The sequence below is a fragment of the Mustela putorius genome, unplaced genomic scaffold, assembly GCF_011764305.1.
Source record: "Mustela putorius furo isolate JIRA1106 unplaced genomic scaffold, ASM1176430v1.1 tig00000081_pilon_pilon_pilon, whole genome shotgun sequence".
NCBI lineage: Eukaryota > Metazoa > Chordata > Mammalia > Carnivora > Mustelidae > Mustela > Mustela putorius.
Window position 1 is genome coordinate 1,027,593 of NW_025421272.1, and position 23,073 is coordinate 1,050,665.

Below are 23,073 nucleotides of genomic sequence, written 5' to 3' on the forward strand. Positions count from 1 at the left end.
TGGGCTCCCTGCTCAGCGAGGAACCTGCTTCTCCCTCTCCCTGTGCTCCTCCCTACAGCTTGTGCTTTCACTTCTATCTCAAATAAATAAATAAAATCTTAAAAAAAAAATCTTTGAAGATAAGTGAGGGGTTAGTTGAGCAGATAGGGAGGTTAAAGGATGCCATAGAAAAGGAGCAGTGCTGCTCCAAAGAAAAGAGGCCAATCTCAGCTTCCTCTCTTCTTTCGGACGTGGAAGGTCATTCATGCCCATGCTCCTGTATTTGAGGGCCAGACCTCTCTTTAGGGACCTATCTAAACCACATCCAGACTCTAAAATTTTAGAGCCTGGTTTCTGTGTGTTCCAAGTTCCAATCAACTTACTTAGATTTCTTCCTACTCCAGTCTTCTGTGAGTGTGATGTAGACATTTTCAGAATGCAGTTCTCATCTCTGCCTACACGTGGTCCAGCAGCAGCCTAATGAGCAACACAGATGGGCTTGGGCAAGCTACAGTTCCTGGTAGAAGGCTTCCACGTGAGGGCACGTGAACAAGCATGTGTCCATAGGAACAAGAACTCTTCTGGGTATCCTCTGAGATCGTGCTAGTCATTTATCACCCAAATTTATAATCTTCATCACTAGGATTAACTTAGATACCTCGGCATACGCTGGTCCAAGAATTCTTAGAGTTTAAAGGCACTAAGAAGGCAGATTTTGAATACCTGCAGTTCTCTAGAACCTGAGAACTGAATACAAGGATGCTATGAAGAGATTTCTTTATGAGGTCAAGTTCCTCAGGGTTTCCTGAAGGGATATGCAACTTTTGTGTTCTCCTCCTTGCTCAGTTCCTGTGAGGTAGACCAAGCCAGCTCTGGGAAGGTAATAGGAGTGAGGATGCTGGGTCAGCCAATATCAGCTGGAAGCCGATATCAGCTTCCAGGCTCTGCATTCCTAAGGGATCATTAAGTATTGCAAACTGCTTTAGTCCCAGTACCACTTGTGCCAACCTGAACAGCTCAAATTTAGGAATGTCTTTTGAAACTAAGTATGAATTTGTTTTTTCTTTTCTTTTTTCTTTTATTTATTTATTTATTTATTTATTTATTTATTTATTTATTCATTTGACACAGAGAGATCACAAGTAGGCAGAGAGGCAGGCAGAGAGAGAGAGAGAGAGAAGCAGGCTCCCTGCTGAGCAGAGAGCCTGATTCGGGGCTCAATCCCAGGACCCTGGGATCATGACCCGAGCCGAAGGCAGAGGCTTTAACCCACTGAGCCACCCAGGCGCCCCAATGAATTTGTTTAAGGATCAGTTCTGTCTTAGATGGACCAGAAGTGCTGACTGGTCTGAGAATCTCAGCTGACTTGTCTGTCTCCCATCCCCCAAGTTTATCTGACCTCTTTGTACTGTAGCTGGGGTTTGTACATTTGTACATTTTGAAGGACAGGCCCAGAGGTCGCTGTCCCTCCCAAACTCTGTGTTGTGTCATATTGCTTTGTGCTTTTGGTAGAGTTTAGAAGCTGGGTTTCCAAAACTTCATCAAAGAATTACCTGATGTGAAAGGTAGGAGCACTTATTTGAAAATACAGATTCTTGGGCACTGTCCAGATCCAAATCCTATTTAAATCACTGAGTGGGGGCTTTTGGGTGGCTCAGTCGGTTAAAGCCTCTGCCTTCGGCTCAGGTCACGATCTCAGGGTCCTGGGATCGAGCCCCACGTCAGGCTCTCTGCTCCGCGGGGAGCCTGCTTCCTCCTCTCTCTCTGCCTGCCTTTCTGCCTACTTGTGATCTCAGTCTGTCAAATAAATAAATAAAATTTAAAAAAAAGAAAATCAGTGAGGGGTCTAGGAGCCAGATTTCTTTCTTTCTTCTTTTTCTTTTTTAGATTGATTTTATTTATTTGAGAAAGAGAGACCACAAGTAGGCAGAGAGGCAGGCAGAGAGAGAGAGAGAGAGAGAGAAGCAGGCTCCCCGCCAAGCAGAGAGAGCCCGATGCGGGACTTGATCCCAGGACCCTGAGATCATGACCCGAGCCGAAGGCAGCTGCTTAACCCACTGAACCACCCAGGTACCCCTAGGAGCCAGATTTCTGAGAGGGTGCCTTGTTTAGGAAAACAGGCAAGTTTGATGGAGCCCCTGGATAAGAATTCTTATAATTATCCATGTGTCTTCTTTAGCTCTTATTCCAGATTCCAGAGCCTCAGCTTGGCTGTGGTCTTTGTGACTTCCCTCCACACACAGAGCTGGTAGCCCCAAGCCTTAAATGTAGTTGGTGCTAGACATACATTGATTGAATGCATGAATGTATGAGTCACACTCACTCAAAAGTTAAAGCATTGCGCAATAAACTTGACAGAAAACAAAGACCAGTTATTTAATTTTGTAAAGCTACATGGTAAAGCATAACATGTAAAAGTGAAAAGAGTGCCAGTGTTGTGTTGGAAAGTCTGAATTTGGCGCTGGGTGGTGGCCTGGCCTTGGGCAGGTCCTCTAACCTCCCTGGCCTGATAGCCTGTTCTATAAAGTGGAGTGACAATCAGAGTGGAAATAGATGTGAATGTGCTTGAAAAGCAGAAAGTAGATTCAGATCAGGAGTGAAGAATTGTCCTGAGCAGGATTGTTGTGTGGTCAGGTTGAAGTTCATAGTCTCTACCAGGACCAGGAGAAAGTTTTAGTAGAATGGCAGCTCAGGCATGCTCAGGACCTGCTTCCCTTTATTCTGTGCACTTCCTGAGCCAACCAGGGTCCTCTGGCCTCTAGCCATTGTCCCACTTCTGCTGGGTACAGGAGGATGTGGTCATATTCTCTCGTTCTGGCAGTGTTTAGTAGCTAGCCCCCGGGGAAGGTTGCTCATCTCTGCCATACTGCCTTGGCGTGGTAAAGTTCCTTTACATGAGGGTAGGGAGGAGGTGAGGAAAAAAGGCTCCATGGGTAGGTGCACAGCTCTAGGGCCCATGATGTGTTGCAGAGAGAGGTTTGTGAGCAGCCAGCCTGTTAATCAAAACCAGTCACACATGCCCACACGCACTCACTTCGCAAACATTTTAGTGCCTTCTAGGAGGAGGCTTTAGAGCCTGAGTAGGGACCACGTGGTCAGTCTACTAAGAATTAGAATGAGAGTTAATGTGGTCTGCTCGAAGTTGAAATGTGCAGGCCTCTCCAGTGTCTAACCTGCTGTAAGCCTGCTGCTATCTGCAAACTAATCTGTCCTGTTACTGTCCCCTGACCATTCCCACCCTCACACCTGCCTTGATCCTGACTGTCCCCTTAAGCCTTCTGTCCCTTAGGATTATGAGCCATGCAGAGCCTTGTTGGGTGCAGTGGGGGGCTAATGAACCAGGATAAGGGGTGTCTGTGTACATCTGCCCAGTAGCAGTGGCCCCCTCCTACCTTGGTGGACCCTCTGGTGTCACTGAGGGTCTTGGTGACCCCCTGGGTCACTGTATTATCTCATAGGGCCACCTTTGCAGCCCTGTAGAAAGCATGACACCCTCACTTTTCAGGTGAGAAAAGAGATTGTAGTCATCAAGGTATCTACTCAGAGTGGTTGATTTCCAGAATTTGGGGAAAATTGGAACACTGAGAAATGTTTTTGATTTTTACTTTTTTTTTTTTTTTAAAGATTTCATTTATTGGAGAGAAAGAGAGTGCATACAGCTGTACATGCGCACCTGAAATGGGTAGGGGCAAAGGGAGAGGTAGAAGCAGATGCCCTGCTGAGCAGAGAGCCTGTGGCAGCTCAGGGCTCCATTCCAGGACTCTAGGGTCATGACCTGAGCCAAAGGCAGATGCTTAGCTGACTAAGCCACCCAGGCCCCCCAGAGGTTGTTGTTTTTGTTTTTGTTTTCAAATGCACGATTGCTCTTGTTTTTGTCTGATTTAATAATAATACATGTAAAAATGTCAGTTTTGTAAATGCGGAGGACTAAGAAAATATGTCACTACCTCTAAGACCCCACCAATACAGATAGTCACTATAAACAGTTTTAAAACAGGTGTGTTTCGGCAGGGATGTCCACTATCACCACTGCTATTCAACATAATACTAGAAGTCCTAGCCTCAGCAATCAGACAACAGAAAGAAAGAAAAGGCATTGAATCGGCAAAGAAGTCATCAAACTCTCACTCTTTGCAGATGATATGATACTTTATGTGGAAAACTTAAAAGACTGCACTCCAAAACTGCTAGAACTCATACCGGAATTCAGTAAAGTGTTAGGATATAAACGCACAGAAATCAGTTGCATTTCTATACACCAACAGCAAGAGAGAAGAAAGAGAAATTGAGTCAATCCCATTTACAATTGCACCCAAAACCATAAGATACCTAGGAACAAACCTAACCAAGGAGGCAAAGAATCTACATCTGTACTCAGAAAACTATAAAGTACTCATGAAGGAAATTGAGGAAGACACAAAGAAATGGAAAAATGTTCCATGCTTATGGATTGGAAGAACAAATACTGTGGAAATGTCTATGCTACCTAAAGCAGTCTACACATTTAATGCAATCCCTATCAAAATACCATCAATTTTTTTTCAAAAAAATGGAACAAATAATCCTAAAATTTATATGGAACCAGAAAAGACCCCGAATAGCCAGAGGAATGTTGAAAAAGAAACCCAAAGTTAGTGGCATCACAATTCTAGACTTCAAGCTATATTACAAAAGCTGTAGTCATCAAGACAGTGTGGTACTGGCACAAAAACAGACATATATATCAGTGGAATAGAATAGAGAGCCCAGAAATAGACCCTCCACTCTATGGTCAACTAATCTTCGATAAAACAGGAAAGAATGTCCAATGGAAGAAAGACAGTCTCTTCAACAAATGGTGTTGAAAAAATTGAACAGCCTCATGCAGAAGGATGAAACTGGACCATTTCCTTACACTACACACAAAAATAGACTCAAAATGGATGAAAGACCTCAACATGAGACAGGAATGCATCAACATCCTTGAGAACACAGGCAGCAACCTCTTCACCCTCAGCTGCAGCAACTTCTTCCTAGAAACATCGCCAAAGGCAAGGGAAGCAAGGGCAAAATGAACTATTGGGACTTCATCAAATCAAAAGCTGTTGCAGAGCAAAGGAAACAGTCAACAAAACAAAAGACTACTGACAGAATGGGAGAAGATACTCGCAAATGACATACCAGATAAAGGACTAGTATCCAAATCTATAAAGAACTTACCTAATTCAACACCCGAAGAACAAATAATCCAATCAAGAAATGGGCAAAGGACATGAACAGACATTTCTGCAAAGAAGACATCCAGATGGCCAACAGACACATGAAAAAGTACTCCACATCACTCAGCATCAGGGAAATACAAATCAAAACCACAATGAGATAACCACCTCACACGAGTCAGAATGGCTAAAATTAACAAGCCAGGAAACAACAGATGCTGGCGAGGATGCAGAGAAAGGGGAACCCTCCTACACTGTTGGTGGGTATGCAAGCTGGTATAGCCACTCTGGAAAACAGCATGGAGGTTCCTCAAAAAGTTGAAAATAGAGCTACCCTACGACCCAGCAATCGCACTTTTGGGTATTTATCCTAAAGCTACAAATGTAGTGATCCAAAGGGGCATATGCACCCAAATATTTATAGCAGCAATGTCCACAATAGCCAAACTATGGAAAGAACCTAGATGTCCATCAACAGATGAATGGATAAAGAAGATGTGATACACACACACACACACACACACACACACACACTGGAATACTATGCAGCCATCAAAAGAAATGAAATCTTGAATTTGCACAATGTGGATGGAACTAGAGGGTATTATGCTGAGCGAAGTAAGTCAATCAGAGAAAGACAAGTATAATATGATCTCCCTTGATATGAGGAATTTGAGAGGCAGAGTGGGGAGTTTGGGTGTTAGGGAAGGAAAAAATGAAACAAGATGGGATCGGGAGGAAGACATACCATAAGAAACTCTTAATCTCATGAAACAAACAGGGTTGCTGCAGGGAGGAGGTGTGTGGAGAGGGTGGTTGGGTTATGGACATTGGGGCGGGTATGTGATATGGTGAGTGCTGTGAAGTGTGTAAGCCTAACGGTTCACAGACCTGTACCCCTGGGGCCAATAATACATTATATGTTAATAAAAACAATAATTAAAATTGTCGCCTGGGTGGCTCAAGGGGTTGAGCCTCTGCTTTCGGCTCGGGTCATGGTTTTGGGGTCCTGGGATCGGGCCTCACATCGGGCTCTCTGCTCGGCGGGGAGCCTGCTTCCCCCTCTCTCCACCTGCCTCTCTGCTTACTTGTGATACCTCTCTCTCTCTCTGTCAAATAAATAAATAAATAATCTTTAAAAAGTAATAATAATTTAAAAACAAAGAAAAGGGAAAAAAACAAAAAACCAGGTGTGTTTTCCCACATTTTAAAAGACATTTTCTAATATTTATATTTCATTATTTTAACTAATTAATATTATACATACATTTTACAGTTTTTTTAAGCATTCTTATAAAAGTAATAACCTGATTGTCATAAAACATTAAAACAGGATGAGAATATAAAATTCGAAGTTCCGCATTCCCTAATCCCAGAAATAATTGTTGATAGTTTAGTGTGTGCCTTCTAGACGTTTTCTTTGCCTCTGTGTGTGTGTGTGTGTATGTGTGTGTATCTATATATGTGTATATCCTTTTATATATTTGTATTTTACCCAAATAAGTTTAGACACATACTTTTATGCATCCTCACCTGTTTTTTTTTTAAATTCCTTTTATTGTGGAAATGTACAAGCACAAAAATAAGCTAATGGGATAAGCCCCCATTCATCATTTAGTTCCAACAGCCTCCACCTTCCCTGTTCTTAGTCTTTTCTCTCCATTTTCACTTCTCCCCCTGGAGTACTTTAAAGCAAATCCCAGACATCATTCCTTCATAAATATTTAAGTATATATTTCTTGGGGTGCCTGGTGGCTCAGTTGGTTAACCGTTTGTCTTTGGCTCAAGCCATGATGCTGGGGTCCTGGGATGGAGCCCCGCATTGGGCTCCCTGCTCAGTAGGGAGCCTGCTTCTCTCTCTCCCTCTGCCTCTACTTCCTGCTTGTGCGCTCTCTCGCTCTCTCTCTCAAGTAATAAATAAAATCTTTTTTAAAAAAATATTTCTAGCAGGTGAGTATTTTTTAAATTATGCAATACCATTGTCATACTCAATAAAATTAATACTCAATAAAATTAATTTCTCAAGATAACTAATACCCAGACTAAATCTAATTTGAACAATTATCTCACAAGTGTCTTTTTACAGGTGGTTGTTTTGAACCTGGTTCCGGTGAGATCCACACACTTTCAGTGGTCGGTATGTCTCAAGTCTCAATTTAGAACTCCACATCCCACTATTTAGTTTTTAAGAACTTGGATTATTTGTATTGGAGATTGTCTTCTGGAGTTGTTAAACATGTCCTTCTATGCCCCATATTTTCTGTAAATGGGTAATTTATTTTGGAGACATCATTAGAGTCCATGGTTTTTTTGGTTTTTTTAAAAGATTTTATTTATTTATTTGACAGAGATCACAAGTAGGCAGAGAGGCAGGCGGGGGGTGGGGGAGAGGCTCCCTACTGAGCAGAGAGCCCGACGTGGAGCACCATCCTAGGACCCTGAGATCATGACCTGAGCCAAAGGCAGAGGCCTTAAACTGCTGAGCACCCAGGTGCCCCTGGAGTCCATGTTTTAAGAGTGCTTTATTGTTGGTGATATGTACTTCCTATTGCATCACATCAGGATACTTCCTATTGCATCACATCAGGAGACTGTCATTAAGATTGATCAGTGAACCTGACTTTATGATTGTCTTTCCACTTCTTTTTTTTTTTTTTAAAGATTTTATTTATTTATTTGACAGAGAGAAATTACAAGTACACTGAGAGGCAGGCAGAGAGAGAGAGAAGGAAGCAGGCTCCCTGCTGAGCAGAGAGCCTGATGCGGGACTCGATCCCAGGACCCTGAGATCATGACCTGAGCCGAAGGCAGTGGCTTAACCCACTGAGCCACCCAGGCGCCCCTGTCTTTCCACTTCTGTATGCACAGTCCTTAATGTTAAAGGTTTTATTTATTTATTTGAGAGAGAGTAAGAGAGAGAGATCATGGGCAGCAGGGAAAGGTGGAGGGAGAAGCAGATTCTCTACTGAACAGGGAGCCTGATGAGGAACTTGATCCTGGGACCCTGGGACCCTGGGATCATGACCTGAGCTGAAGACAGATGATTAACTGACGGAGCCACCCAGGTACCCACACAGTTCTTGATTTTAAAAGATAAACATATTTTAAAGAAGCTCGCACAGGTCAGGACTTGAGCTGCAATGACATGTGAAGGCCTTAACATGTCCCTCAGAAGCAGCCTCTATCCTAAGAAGAAGAGAACAGTTGTATGTGGAAAGGAAGAAGCACTGGGTCAGGGAGAAGGTCTTGGAGCTGAGGCCAGTGAGGCACTGGTGCTGCCAGCAGCCAGCTGCCCTTCAGGGACATTATGTAAAATGATGTAACTGAGTGAAAAAGTGGCAGTGAGCTGGTCTCCTCTCCCTGCCCAAGTCACAGAGGTGCTGTGGTGGTGAGGGATGCTCGTGAGTCCAGAGTTCTGAGTTGGTGGTGTGTAGGAAGGCTTGCTTGTTGGTCTGAGAAGACTGGCTTTTTGGTCCTTCACATCTTCAAACTTTGGAAGCTGACATCAGAGCGGTCTTTTGACACTCCAGTGGTGAGTCCCACACTTACGGTAGGGGCTGCCCACTTTGGAAAGAGTGGATGAGATGACCTGGAGTAGCACAGTATCAGAGCTAGAAGGAGACAACTAGGAGACAGTTTACAGATGAGGAAACTGTGGCCCACAGAGGAGAAGGGAGGTTCTTAAAACATCTGCCAAGCTGGAGGCTTAGCTGAAGCCAGCATCCAAGCTGGTGGTTCTCTGGCTGTGATAACCAGCCAGCACTTCCTGCTTAGAATTTCTAAGATGGTGGGGGTGGTCCGACCAAGCTCTTCACAGATTCTTAATCTGCACCCAGAATTTCTGGGTGTCCTTGGTGTTGGTCTTGTCTACATTCTTGTTCAGTTCCTGGCGTGTTCTTTGATTTGGAGGCAGTCTTGAACAGCGGTCCCTTTCTCTCAGCGTTTGGTGGCCAGCTTGATCTGTGGCAGTGCAGTAGTTTGAATACAGACTGGAGGTCATGAGTTCCCGGTCTCAGCTCCACATTAGTCAGTTAGAGGAGAGGTCTTGGGCTGTAGTTTCCTGAAGAAACTGGACCAGATCAAGTTTGCCTAAAGCATTATATGAATTGCCACATGGTTCTGTGTGAGGATAAACAGCTTTTCTGTCATTATGTATTTGTATTTATTTTTCACTTATAGTAACTAATAACTGGTTTTTTATGTATAGCAGTGACATAAGCCTTCTGGTCTAAGCAGATTCACCTGCCAGTATAGAGGCAGTCCAAAGTTAGAGGACAGTCTGTGAACATTTAGTTTTATTGAGCACATATTACCTGGGTTGGTTATCCTGGGAGAATGTAAAGACATGTGAGAAAAGGTTTCATTTCCTTTGGAGAGCCATCTGCATGGAGGATGTTCTGTTTTTGTGCAGTATGTTTTGCGTGGTACTTTCTAGGCTATTCATGAAAGTTTTTGAGTCATTGTTCTCTGGGTAGTGCCCCATGAGTATCATCCTCTGCAGCCTCTGCAGAGTCTGTGTAAAGGTTCAGTCATCTGAACTTCTGGAGTTGAGAGAAGATTAGGGTATTGCCATGGAAGCTGGGGAGAGTGGTATGCAGAAATGAATAATCAAGGCCTCTCTGCCTTTCAGGATTTTCCTGGGGAGAATCTTCAGTCAGTTTGCCGACAGCCAAGGATGGCGAGCAAGGGGCCCTCGGCCTCTGCTTCCCCTGAGAACTCCAGTGCAGGGGGGCCCAGCGGTAGCAGCAATGGTGCTGGCGAGAGTGGAGGGCAGGACAGCACCTTCGAGTGCAACATCTGCCTGGACACAGCCAAGGATGCTGTCATCAGCCTGTGTGGCCACCTCTTCTGGTCAGTGCCCCTGCCACCACCCACAGAAGACACATGGCCATGTTTAGAAAACCTGTGGTTTGGGCAGCTTTGGAACAGGAGGTTTCCCACTCACTTTGGGCCTCCTGATACGATCAGGTCCAAGAAGCAGAAGCCCTGGGTTCTTATCCCAGTTCTGCTGCTGATAAGCTGAGTGATCTTGGGCAAATCCTGTCCCCACTCTGGACTCTGTACCCCCACCTCTAACGTGAAAATACTTACCAGTTAGTGAGCAATTACGAAGTGCCACTTGCTGTGCTGAGCGAAGAGGCAGTATGTACAGTGGTTATACTGTGGTATACCATTCAGCAAGGACAGTGGAGCCAGACTTCCTTGTTCTGAATCCTGACTCTGCCACTACGGTCCTGGATGACCTTGGGCAAGGTGCTTACATACACTCATTTTACAGGGTTGTCAGTGAGCAATCAAATGACTCAAAATACATAAAAAGCTTAGAAGAGCACATAGCACACACTGCATACTGTGTGTTAGCAATGATCCTAATAATTGTTGCTATATTTTATGTATATCAAAATGAAGTGGGAGGGTTAGTTTCATTCTGGCCTCCATCATAGGAGTCCCTCATGGATCTGAGGTTCTGGGTAAATGTTGTGATTTTATTCTCCCTTAATTTTGAGCTGGACCTTGAAGGGTGAATTGGGCTAAGTGGAGGGGTAAGAATGGCAGATAAGACAAAGAGAACATGCCCCCCAAGGCAGACATTTTCTAGGGTAGACATATGCACTTTTGGGTATGAGATTTCAAGACCCTGAGACTGCTGTGTACCTCAGATAGCACCTTGGATGGGGGACTGGGAAGTGTTAGGGAACAAGAGTGGTTAAGAGAGGGTTGGGCCAGATTCTCAAACCCAGATTTGATTGATTAGGACATAAAGCTGTGGGATATTTTTGAGCAGGAAAGTGGTGTGAAGAAAGAGTCATTTAAGTATTATTTAAGGTAGTTTAAGATAAAGAGATAACTTTATTGAATTAACAGAATGGGGCATATTTTGTTCTGGCAGCTCTTGCCCTAATCATTAAGTTTTATGCAGAAACCGTTGTTTCCTAGAAATTGAAGATTCTCTGGGGCAGTATAAAACCAGGAATTGAAACAAGTGACAAAATTAAGAATAAATCAACGTACCATTAGAAAGAATAGACTCTAAGATGAAACAGATGCTTCCTGTCAGAGTGGTTTATCCCTGGGCAAATCTGCAATCCTCTTTCTACCTCAGTATCCTCTTCTGTAAAATGGAATTAATTACACTTTGTCTTAGGTTAATATGACCCTCCAATGACATTAACAAATGGAAAGCTAATCAGCCATATCCTGGCACTCAATAGTTGCTTAATAAATTGAAGCGATCACCATCTTTGTTATAATTTTGAACTTTCCGTTAGAGGAAAGTCACCTCCACTTCTCCCCCATAGACTTCAAGGGAAGTTGCCAGTGGAGGGGATCTGTGATTTCGGGTGCATTGGGCTCAGTTTGGAATGACATTGCAAGGTTAATGTAGGAGTCAGATGTCAGGTGTGTCTGTTACATTCAGGGAGATTGCATGTCTGGATGGTGGGGCTCTGTGGGTCAGGAACTGGGAAAGGAATTAACCTCTGAGTCCAACAAATTTTACTCAGCTAAAGGAGTCGTGTTTTATGAGGGACAGAAACCGTGCCCACATTTTCCACTGTCCTGGCACACAGGAGGTGTGCAGTGGATATCTGTTAGTTGGATGAATAAACCAAGAGAGTAACAATGAAAAATCTAGAGTTAGAGTAACTTTTCCTTCAATTCTGTAAATATCATTTTTTGCACCCAATGCTGGGTGATAGAAGGGACAATAAGCTGAAAGTTAGGAGACTTTTTAGTCCTGGTGCCACAGGCAAGTTGTTTCTTGTTTCTGAATTTGGTTTCCTCTTTTGAAAAATGAGAGACTGGGCAGCTGTTCATGGTAATACAACTCATTAAGCTGTGAAAGGTAGCCCTTTCTGCCAAGAAGCATCCCCGTTTTCATTATTTAAAGATTTTTTTAATAGTAAACTTGAACTTTTAAACAACTTCCTGCCAGCAGAGCACTCAAGGTTGAGGACAGCCTGAAGATTCTCTTAAACCAGATCTAGAGTCACACATTGTGAGTCTTAGGTTAGGAACCCACTGAAACGGAGTCTAAAATACGGTGTGTTTGTGTGTGTATGTGCACGTGTGTGTGTGCGTGCACTGTGTGTATGAGAATGCCTCATGAATTTTTCTGCATAGAGGGTCTTTAGCCTATATTGGATTCCTTCAGAGGTCACAATCCCTCAGAGATTGACTTGTAGAGAAGCTGAGTCTGGGATGGTCTGGGACCTGGGGGTCCTTTACAAGTAAGATCCCAGAGGTAGAGACTGGGGTCTTGTCTCTCTGTTGCCTGATTTTTCCTGTGATTTTAGCCCATGCTTTTCTGATTTCTGGTACTAGTGATTCCCCACAGACACTCAGGGAGGTTGTAGTGCTCCATAGTTCCACCCTGTGTTCCCATTTTTTCTGCTCCCACCGTTGGTGTTTTTTCTAATGAAAGCATTTTGCTTCCTTTACCCCCATTCTCTTTCTCCTTGATGACTGGTTGCCCTGGGGACTCTGGCAGTTGGCCGTGTTTACATCAGGTAAGATACATTTCACTTTACTTTGTCTTTCATCAGCTATGGTTGCACAAGACACCCCTAATCTCAGGAGACTACTGTCAGAAGCTGCAATCTCCCATTTGTGGACTCATTTGCTTGTTTTACCCCCCTCAACCTTCATTATACACCTGCCCACTGACAGATACTTGCTGAAAACAAGGGGTCAGTATAGTACCTGGGATGGTCCTGATTCTGTTATCGATGGTTTTTGTGTCCTTAGCAGGCCACCTCTCTGGCTCACAGTTCCCTATCTATAGATAGCTTGGATTTGATAGTATGTGTGGTTTTTATTTTTGAGATTCTGCCTCTACAAAAAGAACCTCCTAGAATATCGACTATTCCCCCTACCTGTAAAGGCCTTGAAAATGTTAGGAAGGAAGAAATTTTTTTGGTCTCAACAGAGAGTTTTTGTGTGAGGGGGGAAAAAGTCTGTTTTCTCAGCTCTACATTATTAGGAAAACCAGTCAGTTAAGTATTCACCAAGACCCAGGCACATGCTCGGTGAGACAGAGCAGGGCTTGGCATTCACAGCTGGCTGTGAATAATCACTGTGAGCTGACTGTCTCCACGGTTGTTGGCAAAAGAGCACCACACTAGTAGGTGGCTTAGGCATGTAGGGGGAGGACAGAAGTTCCAGAGCTCTAGAGTCTCAGAATTGAGGTGGGAGAAAGAAGTAAAGGAAGGAAGAGAGAGGTTCCCACTACGTTTAGGGCTATGCATTCTGATCTCCAGCAGAACCTAATAAATTTATAAATTTATCTGCTGGAAATTTATAAAAAGCACATAACATAAGTTTTGAAGCTTTCAACAGTAGGATAAAGGAAGTGGGATATAAAATCATTAAATGCTGCTTTCTCCTTGACCCCTTGACACAGCTCTAGGCTTGAGTTCCTTCCTGCTGTGTTGCAGGGAGCCCCTAGAAGTAATGAAGCATGAGGAAGCCTGTTTAATTATGAGGTATTTAAAAGCAATTTTTATTTTACCGCTAGTAAATGTTTATTGAGTGCCAGGAGCAGGAATCAGAGAATGGGGTTCCTTGAAGTGTTCCGTGCTGGTGTCAGTGTTTCCAGTTTGAGGCCCCTGACCCATGTTGTTTCGCTGTCTGTGATTGCTCTGTAGTGGGCTTAAACACCATTCGTGCATTTTTCTCTCCTGTTTGCAGTGGTTGGAGACCAGACCTAACAGACAAGTGTGTCCAGTTTGCAAAGCCGGCATCAGCCGAGATAAAGTGATCCCGCTCTATGGCAGGGGCAGCACTGGGCAGCAGGACCCCAGGTGAGGCCTTGGGGCACCTCTCACACCTACTCCTCCCTTTGGATATGAATTTACTTCCATTTAGCACCTTCTCACTCCACCTTCTACTTAGTGCTTACAGACCCTCAGTTTTGAGGCAATTGGGATCCAGATGGGAGTTCATCAGGAAGGGAGGGAAGCCAAGTTGCTCCTCACTGGGCTATAATATGAATATCCACTGAGTGTCTGCCAGCGAGCAGGCAATGTGCTAGGCAGTGCACAAGATAGCACAGTTTTAAGTATGCAAAGTGCTGTGAAGGAGCAGCTTGGGAAGCAGGGTGTCTAGCAGGAGAGTCTGCAAGGAGGGGGTTGCTGCAGCAGTGATATATAAAGTACAGAGGGAAAGGGGACAGGAGGTCTGGGAGGCTTTGTGGAGTTTGGGGTGTGGATGGGTCTGTCATTCTACGAGAGCCCTGTCATGCTGAGAGCACTTCATGGTCTGTCATACGCGTGCACACGCTCACACACCCCCAGACTCTCCCAGCAGTGTCTCATACTGTCTCTTACTACCCCACCCCCAGCATACCCTGTATCCACATATACTGGACTTCTCTTAAAGGAACTTAGCCTTTCACATTCATGAGCCTTCGTAATTGTTTTCCCTCTATCTCTTCTGCCCTCCCCAGTCCTGCTCAACACCCTCCTCCTCCGCTAATTTTGGTCCATCTTCAAGGAGCAGTCCTGAAGTTACCTCCTCCTTGAAGTGGTCCTTCTTCCTCACATCAGTTGCTCTCAGCCGTGCTTCCATCCTATGTGGTTGAGATCTCTGTTCAAGAAGTCCCTTCCCATGCTGTATTGTGATTGATTGTGGCCCCCTTTAAACCATAAACACCTCAAGAGTAGAGTCCATCACAGTCTTAGTATTGGTAGTGTCCTGCCTAGTGCCTCACGGCTAACAAGCCCTCAGTCCAGTATGTTGAGGATGAGTGATAGAAGAGGCTAAGACCCAGAGGCAAAAAGCAAAGTGTATAGAGTGCTTACCAAGGAATAGTGGGAAGTAAAGCTGAAGTTAATAGGGGCAGATAGAGAGATCCTGAATCTCAGCCCTCTATGCTGACAGGCCATTCCTGTTTCAGTTTGGATTTGGGATTTTTAACATTGGTGACCTCTTTATTACACAGGTCCAGGGAAGGTGTCTGGCTAGCACTCAACCAGTCTGGGTCAGGCTCCTGTGAGAGGAGTAGGCTCTAGTGCAACATGATGAACATCTTAGAATAAGCAGATTTTTTTCTCTGCTTTTCTTTATAGTTGGCAAAACAGTCGCAAGTAGAATGAAGGTTAGGATTTAGTTTAATTTGGTATAAGTTCCTGTGCTGCGCATAGTGGACCTGACCCTGAGCTCCCACCCCACTCAGAGCCGCTGAAAGCATTTTATAATTATTTATTTTACGATGTTTCTGTTTCAGAGAGAAGACCCCTCCCCGTCCTCAAGGACAGAGGCCAGAGCCAGAGAACAGAGGGGTGAGGAACATTCTAGGAGAAGCTTCTAGAAATGAGCTTATGGCTTAAGAAGTTTCCATCTTGGACCTATACTTTTTCTCCTTGATTATAAAAGTAATGGAAAAATTGAAATAAACACAAAGGAAAGGAGAGGGAATAAACTTACAATCACACCATCCAGAGATAACTACAGGAAATATTTTGGTCTATTTTTTTCTATTGTTCTATACTTATATATACACACATGTAAATTTTATAGATCTGTTTATGTGCACGTATTTTATAGTGGGTATACATATGGGTATACATACATTTTTGTTTATTTTTAACAATACTTAGCTCCTGTTTCGTAGCTCTTTTTAAAAATTTCATTCATTCTATATTAAGTGCCTTCAGGATGCTGGGCATTATTCTAGGCACTGGTGATACATCAGTGAACATAGCAAAGATTCCTGGCCTTACCAATTTATATCACAGAGAGGGAGACTTTTTTAATGACATTATCTTGAGATTTTACATGCCAGGCTGTTTAGTGTTGAGTTGTATGAACTTAACATTATTTGATCCTTTGTTGGACATTTAACTGTTTTCTTTTTTCATTTTAAAAATACTCTGATGAATTTATAGATACATTTTTGAGGTTCATGGTTTTTTTACTAGGATAAATTCTTAGAAAAATCACTAGCTCAAAAATGCTAATTTAAGTCAGATGTTAGTATTAAAATTTTCTTTTTTTTTTTTTAAGATTTTATTTATTTGACAGACAGAGATCACAAGTAGGCAGAGAAGCAGGCAGAGGAAGAGGAGGAAGCAGGCTCCCTGCTGAGCAGAGAGCCCCATGCGGGGCTTGATCCCAGGACCCTGGGATCATGACCTGAGCCAAAGGCAGAGGCTTTAACCCACTGAGCCACCCAGGCGCCCTAATATTAAAATTTTCTTGTTAAAATATTGAAGAAATTGGGGCACTTGGGTGGCTCAGTGGATTAAGCCTCTGCCTTCAGCTTGGGTCGTGATCTCGGGGTCCTGGGATCGAGCCCCGCGTCGGGCTCTCTGCTTGGTGGGGAGCCTGCTTTCCCCTCCCTCTCTGCCTGCCTCTCTGCCTACTTGTGATCTCTGTCTGTCAAATAAATAAATAAAATCTTCAAAAAATAAAATAAAATATTGAAGAAATTATAAAAGCAGAATATTTATCCACACTAACAAGTATATTTTCATTTCTCCAGATTAAAATATTAAAATTTTGGAGGGAAAATACCTATCTGTATCTTGTCTACATCCCTACATATTGTCCTGAGGATTCTTAAGACGATAGTGTTCAGTTTTGTCTGACAGTGTGGTCACAGAGTTTTTCATTTCCCCATAAGAATTAAGAGCATGGGGTTTTTGGACCATATGGACAGGTTTTTTGGGACAGAGATCACAAGTAGGCAAAGAGGAAGGCAGTGGGTGGGGGAGCAGGCTCCCTGCTGAGCAGAGAGCCCAGTGTGGGGCTCCATCCCAGGACCCTGAGATCATGACTTGATCCGAAGGCAGAGGCTTAACCCACTGAGCCACCCAGGTGCCCCAGGATCATATTGACAGTTGACAGTTTTTTATCTAAACACTATTGACATATTGACAGTTTTTGGTGTAAACGCTACCCCCTGACTACCAGGTGACATCACTTTAACTTTCACAGACTCTGTTTCTCAACAGAGAGCATCAGCTCCTAACCTCAGGAAGCCAGAGGTCCTAGTGCATAGCTATAACACATACAAGTACCTGCAGGCACTAGTGATGCTTTTTGCCTACATTTTCCCAGGAACATAAACTCCGCATATATGAGGGCTTGTGGAATTGTGTGGAGGTTGCTAATTGCTAAAAGGGAGGCCAGAGGGTCAGTCCTCGGGATTACTCTCAGTGAAGTGGTAGTTCGTGATGAAACAGTTGCACCTTCCTGGGTAAGGCAGCCTTGGTCCCAGGAGCCCTCAAACTCAACCATGCTGGGTCTGAGTAGGAGGCATCTGCACTGAGGAGATGGAAAACTGGTTGTTTTTCTTCTGTCTAGGCTTACCCTCTTGTTATATCTGTTACTAGGCTTTATGTAGGTAGTGCTGCCCAGCAAGATGTTTGGAGCTGGATGCCAAGCTGCTTGGTATGGGATAGGGAACAGCCACTTTCCTGACTTGCAGAGGACTCATCAGTGAAAGCCAACCAGCTCTTTGTGGAGCGCGGTTAATCCAATGCATTTTCTACTTATTATTTTTTAATCATTTGCTCTAAATATCTACTTAGGGATGTGGGGGAGGAGAGAAGATTTAATAAGATGTGCACAGTAATTAAGAGCATGGGTTTTCAGATCATATTGACCTAGTTTCTGGTCTAAACTCTACCCCCTCCACTATCTGCAACCTTGGTCAAGATAGAAAATGGGTTACTTTTTCACAGTGTTAGAATTGCTACTAAGTCTTTTCATATGAAAGATGATGTGGTATAGGGGAAAGTTGAGGGTGGGAGAAGGAGGGGGAAAGCTGAGGATGATACACCATGAAGATGGTGAACAAGGAGATCTTTGACTTTTTACGTCAATTATTCTTCTCATGTGTAAGTTTCTTATAACAAGCATATGTATGAAAATAATCAGAAAAAAATTGTCTTGTGTTTTTTAAATTCTTAAAAATATTAAAACTGAGGGAAAATACCTGTTTATATCTTGTTCCCATACCTGCATGTTGGCATGTACTTGTGACCATAGTGTTCAGTTTTGTCTGGTAGCTTGGTCACAGGAGTTTTTCTGTGTTGTCGCATAGTCAGCATGATGGTCTTTAGAGAGTGTGTATCAAGATTTTGATCATGACCTCCATTGTTGGTTAATTAGGGTTCCACTTTTTTTTGCTATTATCAGCAATGTGCCGCTTGTTCCGATGTTCCCTTGTAATTAGGTATAGGGGTTGTTGCCAGTTTTGCTCGTTATATTTCTCATATATATGCAATATATATATATATAAGATGTATGTTATTAAAGCATGTAGAAAATTTTATTGACTAGGGTGGGCTTCTGGGAAAAAACATTGTGCTCTAAGAACCCTAACTTGCACCAGCAGATTGTTTTACTTTGGACCAGAGCCAGTCCTTTCTGGCATTCACAATTCCTTAGCTGGACCCCTTGCAGGCCAGGAGGGCAGAGGGCCCACCAGGGTTCCTCTGCCTTGCAGTCTAAATGGAAGGAAAAAATATCTCCCTTGGAAACAGGTGGCAGAGGGTAGGGAGGAGAGGCAGGTGCCACCTGTGGGTGACATGTTTGACAGGTTGCTTGTTCTGAATTGCATTTCTTCCATACAGGGATTTCAAGGTTTTGGATTTGGAGATGGTGGCTTCCAGATGTCTTTTGGAATTGGGGCATTTCCTTTTGGGATATTTGCCACAGCATTTAACATAAATGATGGGCGGCCTCCTCCAGGTGAGACCCTATTTCCTTGATAATTCTGCTTGAAGGCTATTTGGAATTCATTAGTATGCAGATTACAGATAACTGTCACTGCTTGGTCAGTCAGCCTTTTCAAAATGTGAACTCTTTTCAGATTACTGGTAGTCATGATAATGTATATTGCCTACTTAGGCATGTTCAAAGTGCTTGTCATCACAAATGCAGGGGATCCTCACCATAAGCCTGTGGGATGAGTGTTTGTTTAGCTCTGTTTTACAATCAGAAAATGTTCATATGTTTCCCAAGACCTACTCTGTGCCTATAAGATGAAAAGAATAAAATGATACCTAGGATACCTAATTAAAGACCCAGGATACCTAGCTAAAGAAAAGCCTAGCCCTGTGCATGTCCCATTTAGGGACAGAAAGGAGTGAGGCAACCCACCAGGATTCAAGGCCTTTCTATTCTCTGGTATCTCTGTCCAGCTTCCCTCAGGATACATGTGGGGCTTGGGACCAGCCCCCTTTCTCCCTTTCTAGGTCTGTTATCTGCTACTACCTTTCTCTCCAGCCAGTTTAAAGGTGCCAGCTGCACCTTGCCAGCAGCAAGGTGGGTGTTCTGTATTTTGTCTTAATCTGGCACTTGTGCCAAGATCCTTACCATGGAGTCTGCAGAGGTGCTGAGGTCATTTGAGCTCTACTTGCACTCATTGGAACCTCCTGTGTGCTGGGCACAGTGTGTGGTGTAGAAGGGATCAGTGTGTGGTTCCTGGTCAGGAGCTTAGGCTCTTATGGACTGAAACCTATTTCTGGGTCATCCCAGGAATTTTCCTCACCCCCTATCCTGGTGCTTGGCACATTGCAGGCAATGAGTACAAGTCTTTGTTGACTGACACCCTGCATGAATCATCAGAGCACCTACCTGGGGAATAGTACAGCCCCAAGAGATCTTGGAATGCCCTTCTTTACCTCCTCTACCTCAAAGGTTTCTCCTTCATTTATGCATTTTCTCAAAGGAGATGCCAAAGGGCAGGATGTGCTCTTCCCTGAATGAGGGACAGGGCACTATGGAGGCAGCAAGAACCCTTGGCAGCTTGCTTCCCTTCTTGCTTCAGGGTTCACCCTGGGTTCCTTAGGTAAAGAGAGTTCTACAGTCGGCTGGACTCTGGATCTCTTTATCTCCTTGCCACGATTACAGTTTTCCTTTGTCATATTTGATAAAACTTTCCCATTCTGGATATAGATTTCTTACTCTCCTTTCCCCAATGTCTGGACAGCTACCTAGGAGCTTTTCTCAAAGCAGGGAGGAGTGGAAGCCTAGCTCTGCCCCTAGTTTGCTGTGTGATAGGCAAGACAAGTCACTGCTTCCCTCTGGGGCTCTACTTCCTCTCCTCTGGAAAAGGAAGACACACTGTGTGGGGCTCTCTGCAGTTCTGCTATAAGGAGATGAAGATTGATGCTCTCAACTTCTGGCCCAGTTGGGCAGCACTGTGCACAGCTGCAGCGTTCTGACAGCCTCTCTTTTCCCTCCTGTCTCTGCAGCTGTCCCTGGAACACCCCAGTATGTGGATGAGCAGTTCCTGTCACGCCTCTTCCTGTTTGTGGCCCTAGTGATCATGTTCTGGCTCCTGATTGCCTAGCTCCCAGCCTACATCCATGGCAGGGCCTCTGGACTGGTGACATGCCACACCCACTCTTGATGTTTGGCTTCCTGGCTAATCCTGACCCCTGGAATCGGTGGTGTCAGTAACACATCAAGGAGTTTTGCTTCTCCATCAGAGCTTAGGGACTCAAGACCAGTTGTCAAGGACTTTAGAGTATGGCCACTGCTGTAAACACCCTGCTATAACCTCAGTCCTTGGCATTGAATCATGTCTCATGAGTTACACCCTCAAGTCCTGTTCCAGCCAGCTCAGCAGGTCCTGACTCTGCACAAGGAAGAGGCAGGAAGAGAGAAACTGTCAGTATAATTTCACCTGAGTTTGATACTAGGAAAACAAAGGGGTGAACCAAATAGAAACTTTGTTTCATCTCTTTAAATACCCCTTGGTAAGTGGCCTCCCAAAATCAGTGGACTCCTCATATAGAGGTTTTCCCCCATATCCCAGTGCTGCTCTACCCTGTCTCCTCCTCCTGAGCAGAAATGCAAGAAATTGCTGTTCTGTGACGATCATAATTGCAGCAGCTAATTAATTAGCTGCTAACTAATTAGAATTAATCAGAGATCCAAAGATCTTGCGTTGGCTCTGAGCCATGCTCAGTCTCTTTGGCTCCAGAGAGTGGCTTGAATGACCTCCTGGTTTCTTGGAGTAGATTATCCCCAGAGACATGTGGCTTCAGTCACAGATTTCCCATCATCTTTCCCTCCCAAAGTATGCACATCTGCCAGAGGACCCACAGTGGAGACTACTGCTGAAGCTGGGACTGACTGCTGCACATTAGGAAAGACCTGCCAGTGGGACTCTGGTGGGAATTGGAGCTCTGCTGCAGGAACAGCTGAACAAGCAGCCCTGTCCCCAAGGCTACAGAAACTCTGGGTGCATCCAGTGGAATGCTTTGTCAAGTCAGCTCAGCTGCATGTTGAAGACCATCTTCCCAGAAGCCAGATTGTCCTTTATGAAGAGGCAGGAGTGAGGAGACCCACATGTAACCCTGGTTTGGGTGGATACCCCTGAAAACTCCTTGCGTGTGTGCTAAAGCCAGAGAAGCATGGAACTGCGGAGCAGGCAACTCCTGATGATTTCTAAAGCCAAGCAGCAGGGCTTAGAGAATCTTGGCATGATGATACGGTGTGGTCTTCCCCAGGAAATTTCCAGGGGGAATCATCTTCCCAAGCCCTTGACTTGTTTTTTTTCCATTTCATAAACTTTTTCCTCAGAATCTGATTGAGGGAGTGATTCCAGGCAGGAGGACAGTCTAATTGTAGAATGGTTCACACTCTGGTCAGACCTCTTCCTAGAAATCCAGTCTCTTCCAGGAGAGTCCAGAGATGGAGGGAAATGGACAGCCTTTGGAGGTCTCTCTATCACTTTTCCATCCGCACTGCTCCTAGCTCACCTGCAGCCATAGCCAACAAGTGGTAGAAAGCCCCACCTAATGGTTTTTTCCAGATGTGGCTCTGCATAGCATGTGGAAACCAAGACCTTAAGGAAGATGAGAGAGGTCCTACTGTCCTCTCCACAGGCCCCACCCCTTCCCCTCTGTACCTGTCAGTACCAGATTTCAGTGTTTAATCAGACAAAATGTAAGTATTGAATAGGTGGTTGGTTTGCCAAATTCATTTGGTAGGACTAAGCCACCAGCTTTAGTGTCCCTGATGGATTTTAAACCTTGGGACACCCACTCATGAGTGGTTTTTTTGCCTCTTTAATCACCTCCTGGAAATCCCCAAAGTTGGGAAAGTTGCTGGGAGGGGGATGTCCTGAATTCTCAGCACAAGTGAATTGGTGGGATCGCTCAGTGTGGTAGCCCCACCTAGTGGTGAGAGAGAGAGGACTTCCGTCAGATGGGCTCAACCAGAAATGGGTTTCCAGAAAGAAGAAAAGTTTAAAAAGAAGGGTTGTGGATAGGAAGAGAAATCACTTGGACTCTAACAAAGTAGTAAGCCCAGGAGAACTCCACCAGCAAAGGCATCCCAGGAACCTGTAAGCAAAGCCAGGTTTGTCATGTGCCCTTTGATTTTGAACTTTCTAGGTCCCCACTCAGCTTCTATTGGGAGCTAGGGCAGGAGAGCCAACTTGGGACTGCTGGCCCAGCCCCAACAGGAAACCCCCTTCCCACCACCCCTCTGCAGGTTCACCACGTTGCCCCTCTACCAAGGCAGTTTTCCTTTCTTTTGTGTGTTGTCTATGTTCTTGGCCTCCACCCCCTTCTGCCACCTTTGTGGATTAGGACCAGGTCCCACCCACAGTCAGAGAATGACGCCATGTACAGTGGCACACCCTAACCAGTCACTAATTTTCACTGTTGTGAAAGTGATTTGATTTAGAATTAAACAAATGGTTTTACATTACTGTGAGTTGTGGACTTGTCTGGGTAAGGGCAGGTGGGGTGGGGCATGAATGGAATGGGGAGTAGTCACACTGGTCCGGCCTCTGAGAAACAACCCTGCATACGTGAGAATGTCACATTGAGGAGCAAAGGCTCAGGTAGCCATCAACAATTAGAGATGAGAAGTGCTTCATACACAGCCCTGCCCAAGGTGTGACCCATCTGACGGTCCTGGTCCTGAC

The 23,073-nt window shown here is 44.4% G+C and overlaps 1 protein-coding gene across 3 annotated transcripts in view; it reads left to right on the plus strand.

Annotated features, from left to right (window-relative positions):
* The window catches only part of RNF185 (ring finger protein 185), a 38,602-nt gene extending 15,749 nt beyond the window's left edge, over positions 1 to 22,853 (plus strand). Inside the window, exons 2-8 of one of the 3 annotated variants that reach the window (XM_004766400.3) lie at positions 7,264 to 7,314; positions 9,808 to 10,028; positions 12,667 to 12,685; positions 13,866 to 13,978; positions 15,403 to 15,457; positions 18,758 to 18,875; positions 20,384 to 22,853. In XM_004766400.3, coding sequence (XP_004766457.1) covers positions 9,853 to 10,028; positions 12,667 to 12,685; positions 13,866 to 13,978; positions 15,403 to 15,457; positions 18,758 to 18,875; positions 20,384 to 20,481 — 579 coding nt within the window. In that variant the 5' untranslated portion in view covers positions 7,264 to 7,314; positions 9,808 to 9,852 and the 3' untranslated portion in view covers positions 20,482 to 22,853. The remainder of the gene's footprint in view (positions 1 to 7,263; positions 7,315 to 9,807; positions 10,029 to 12,666; positions 12,686 to 13,865; positions 13,979 to 15,402; positions 15,458 to 18,757; positions 18,876 to 20,383) is intronic. The other 2 variants (XM_004766402.3, XM_045065819.1) reach the window with 2 other exon arrangements.
* The last annotated feature ends 220 nt before the right edge of the window (positions 22,854 to 23,073 follow it).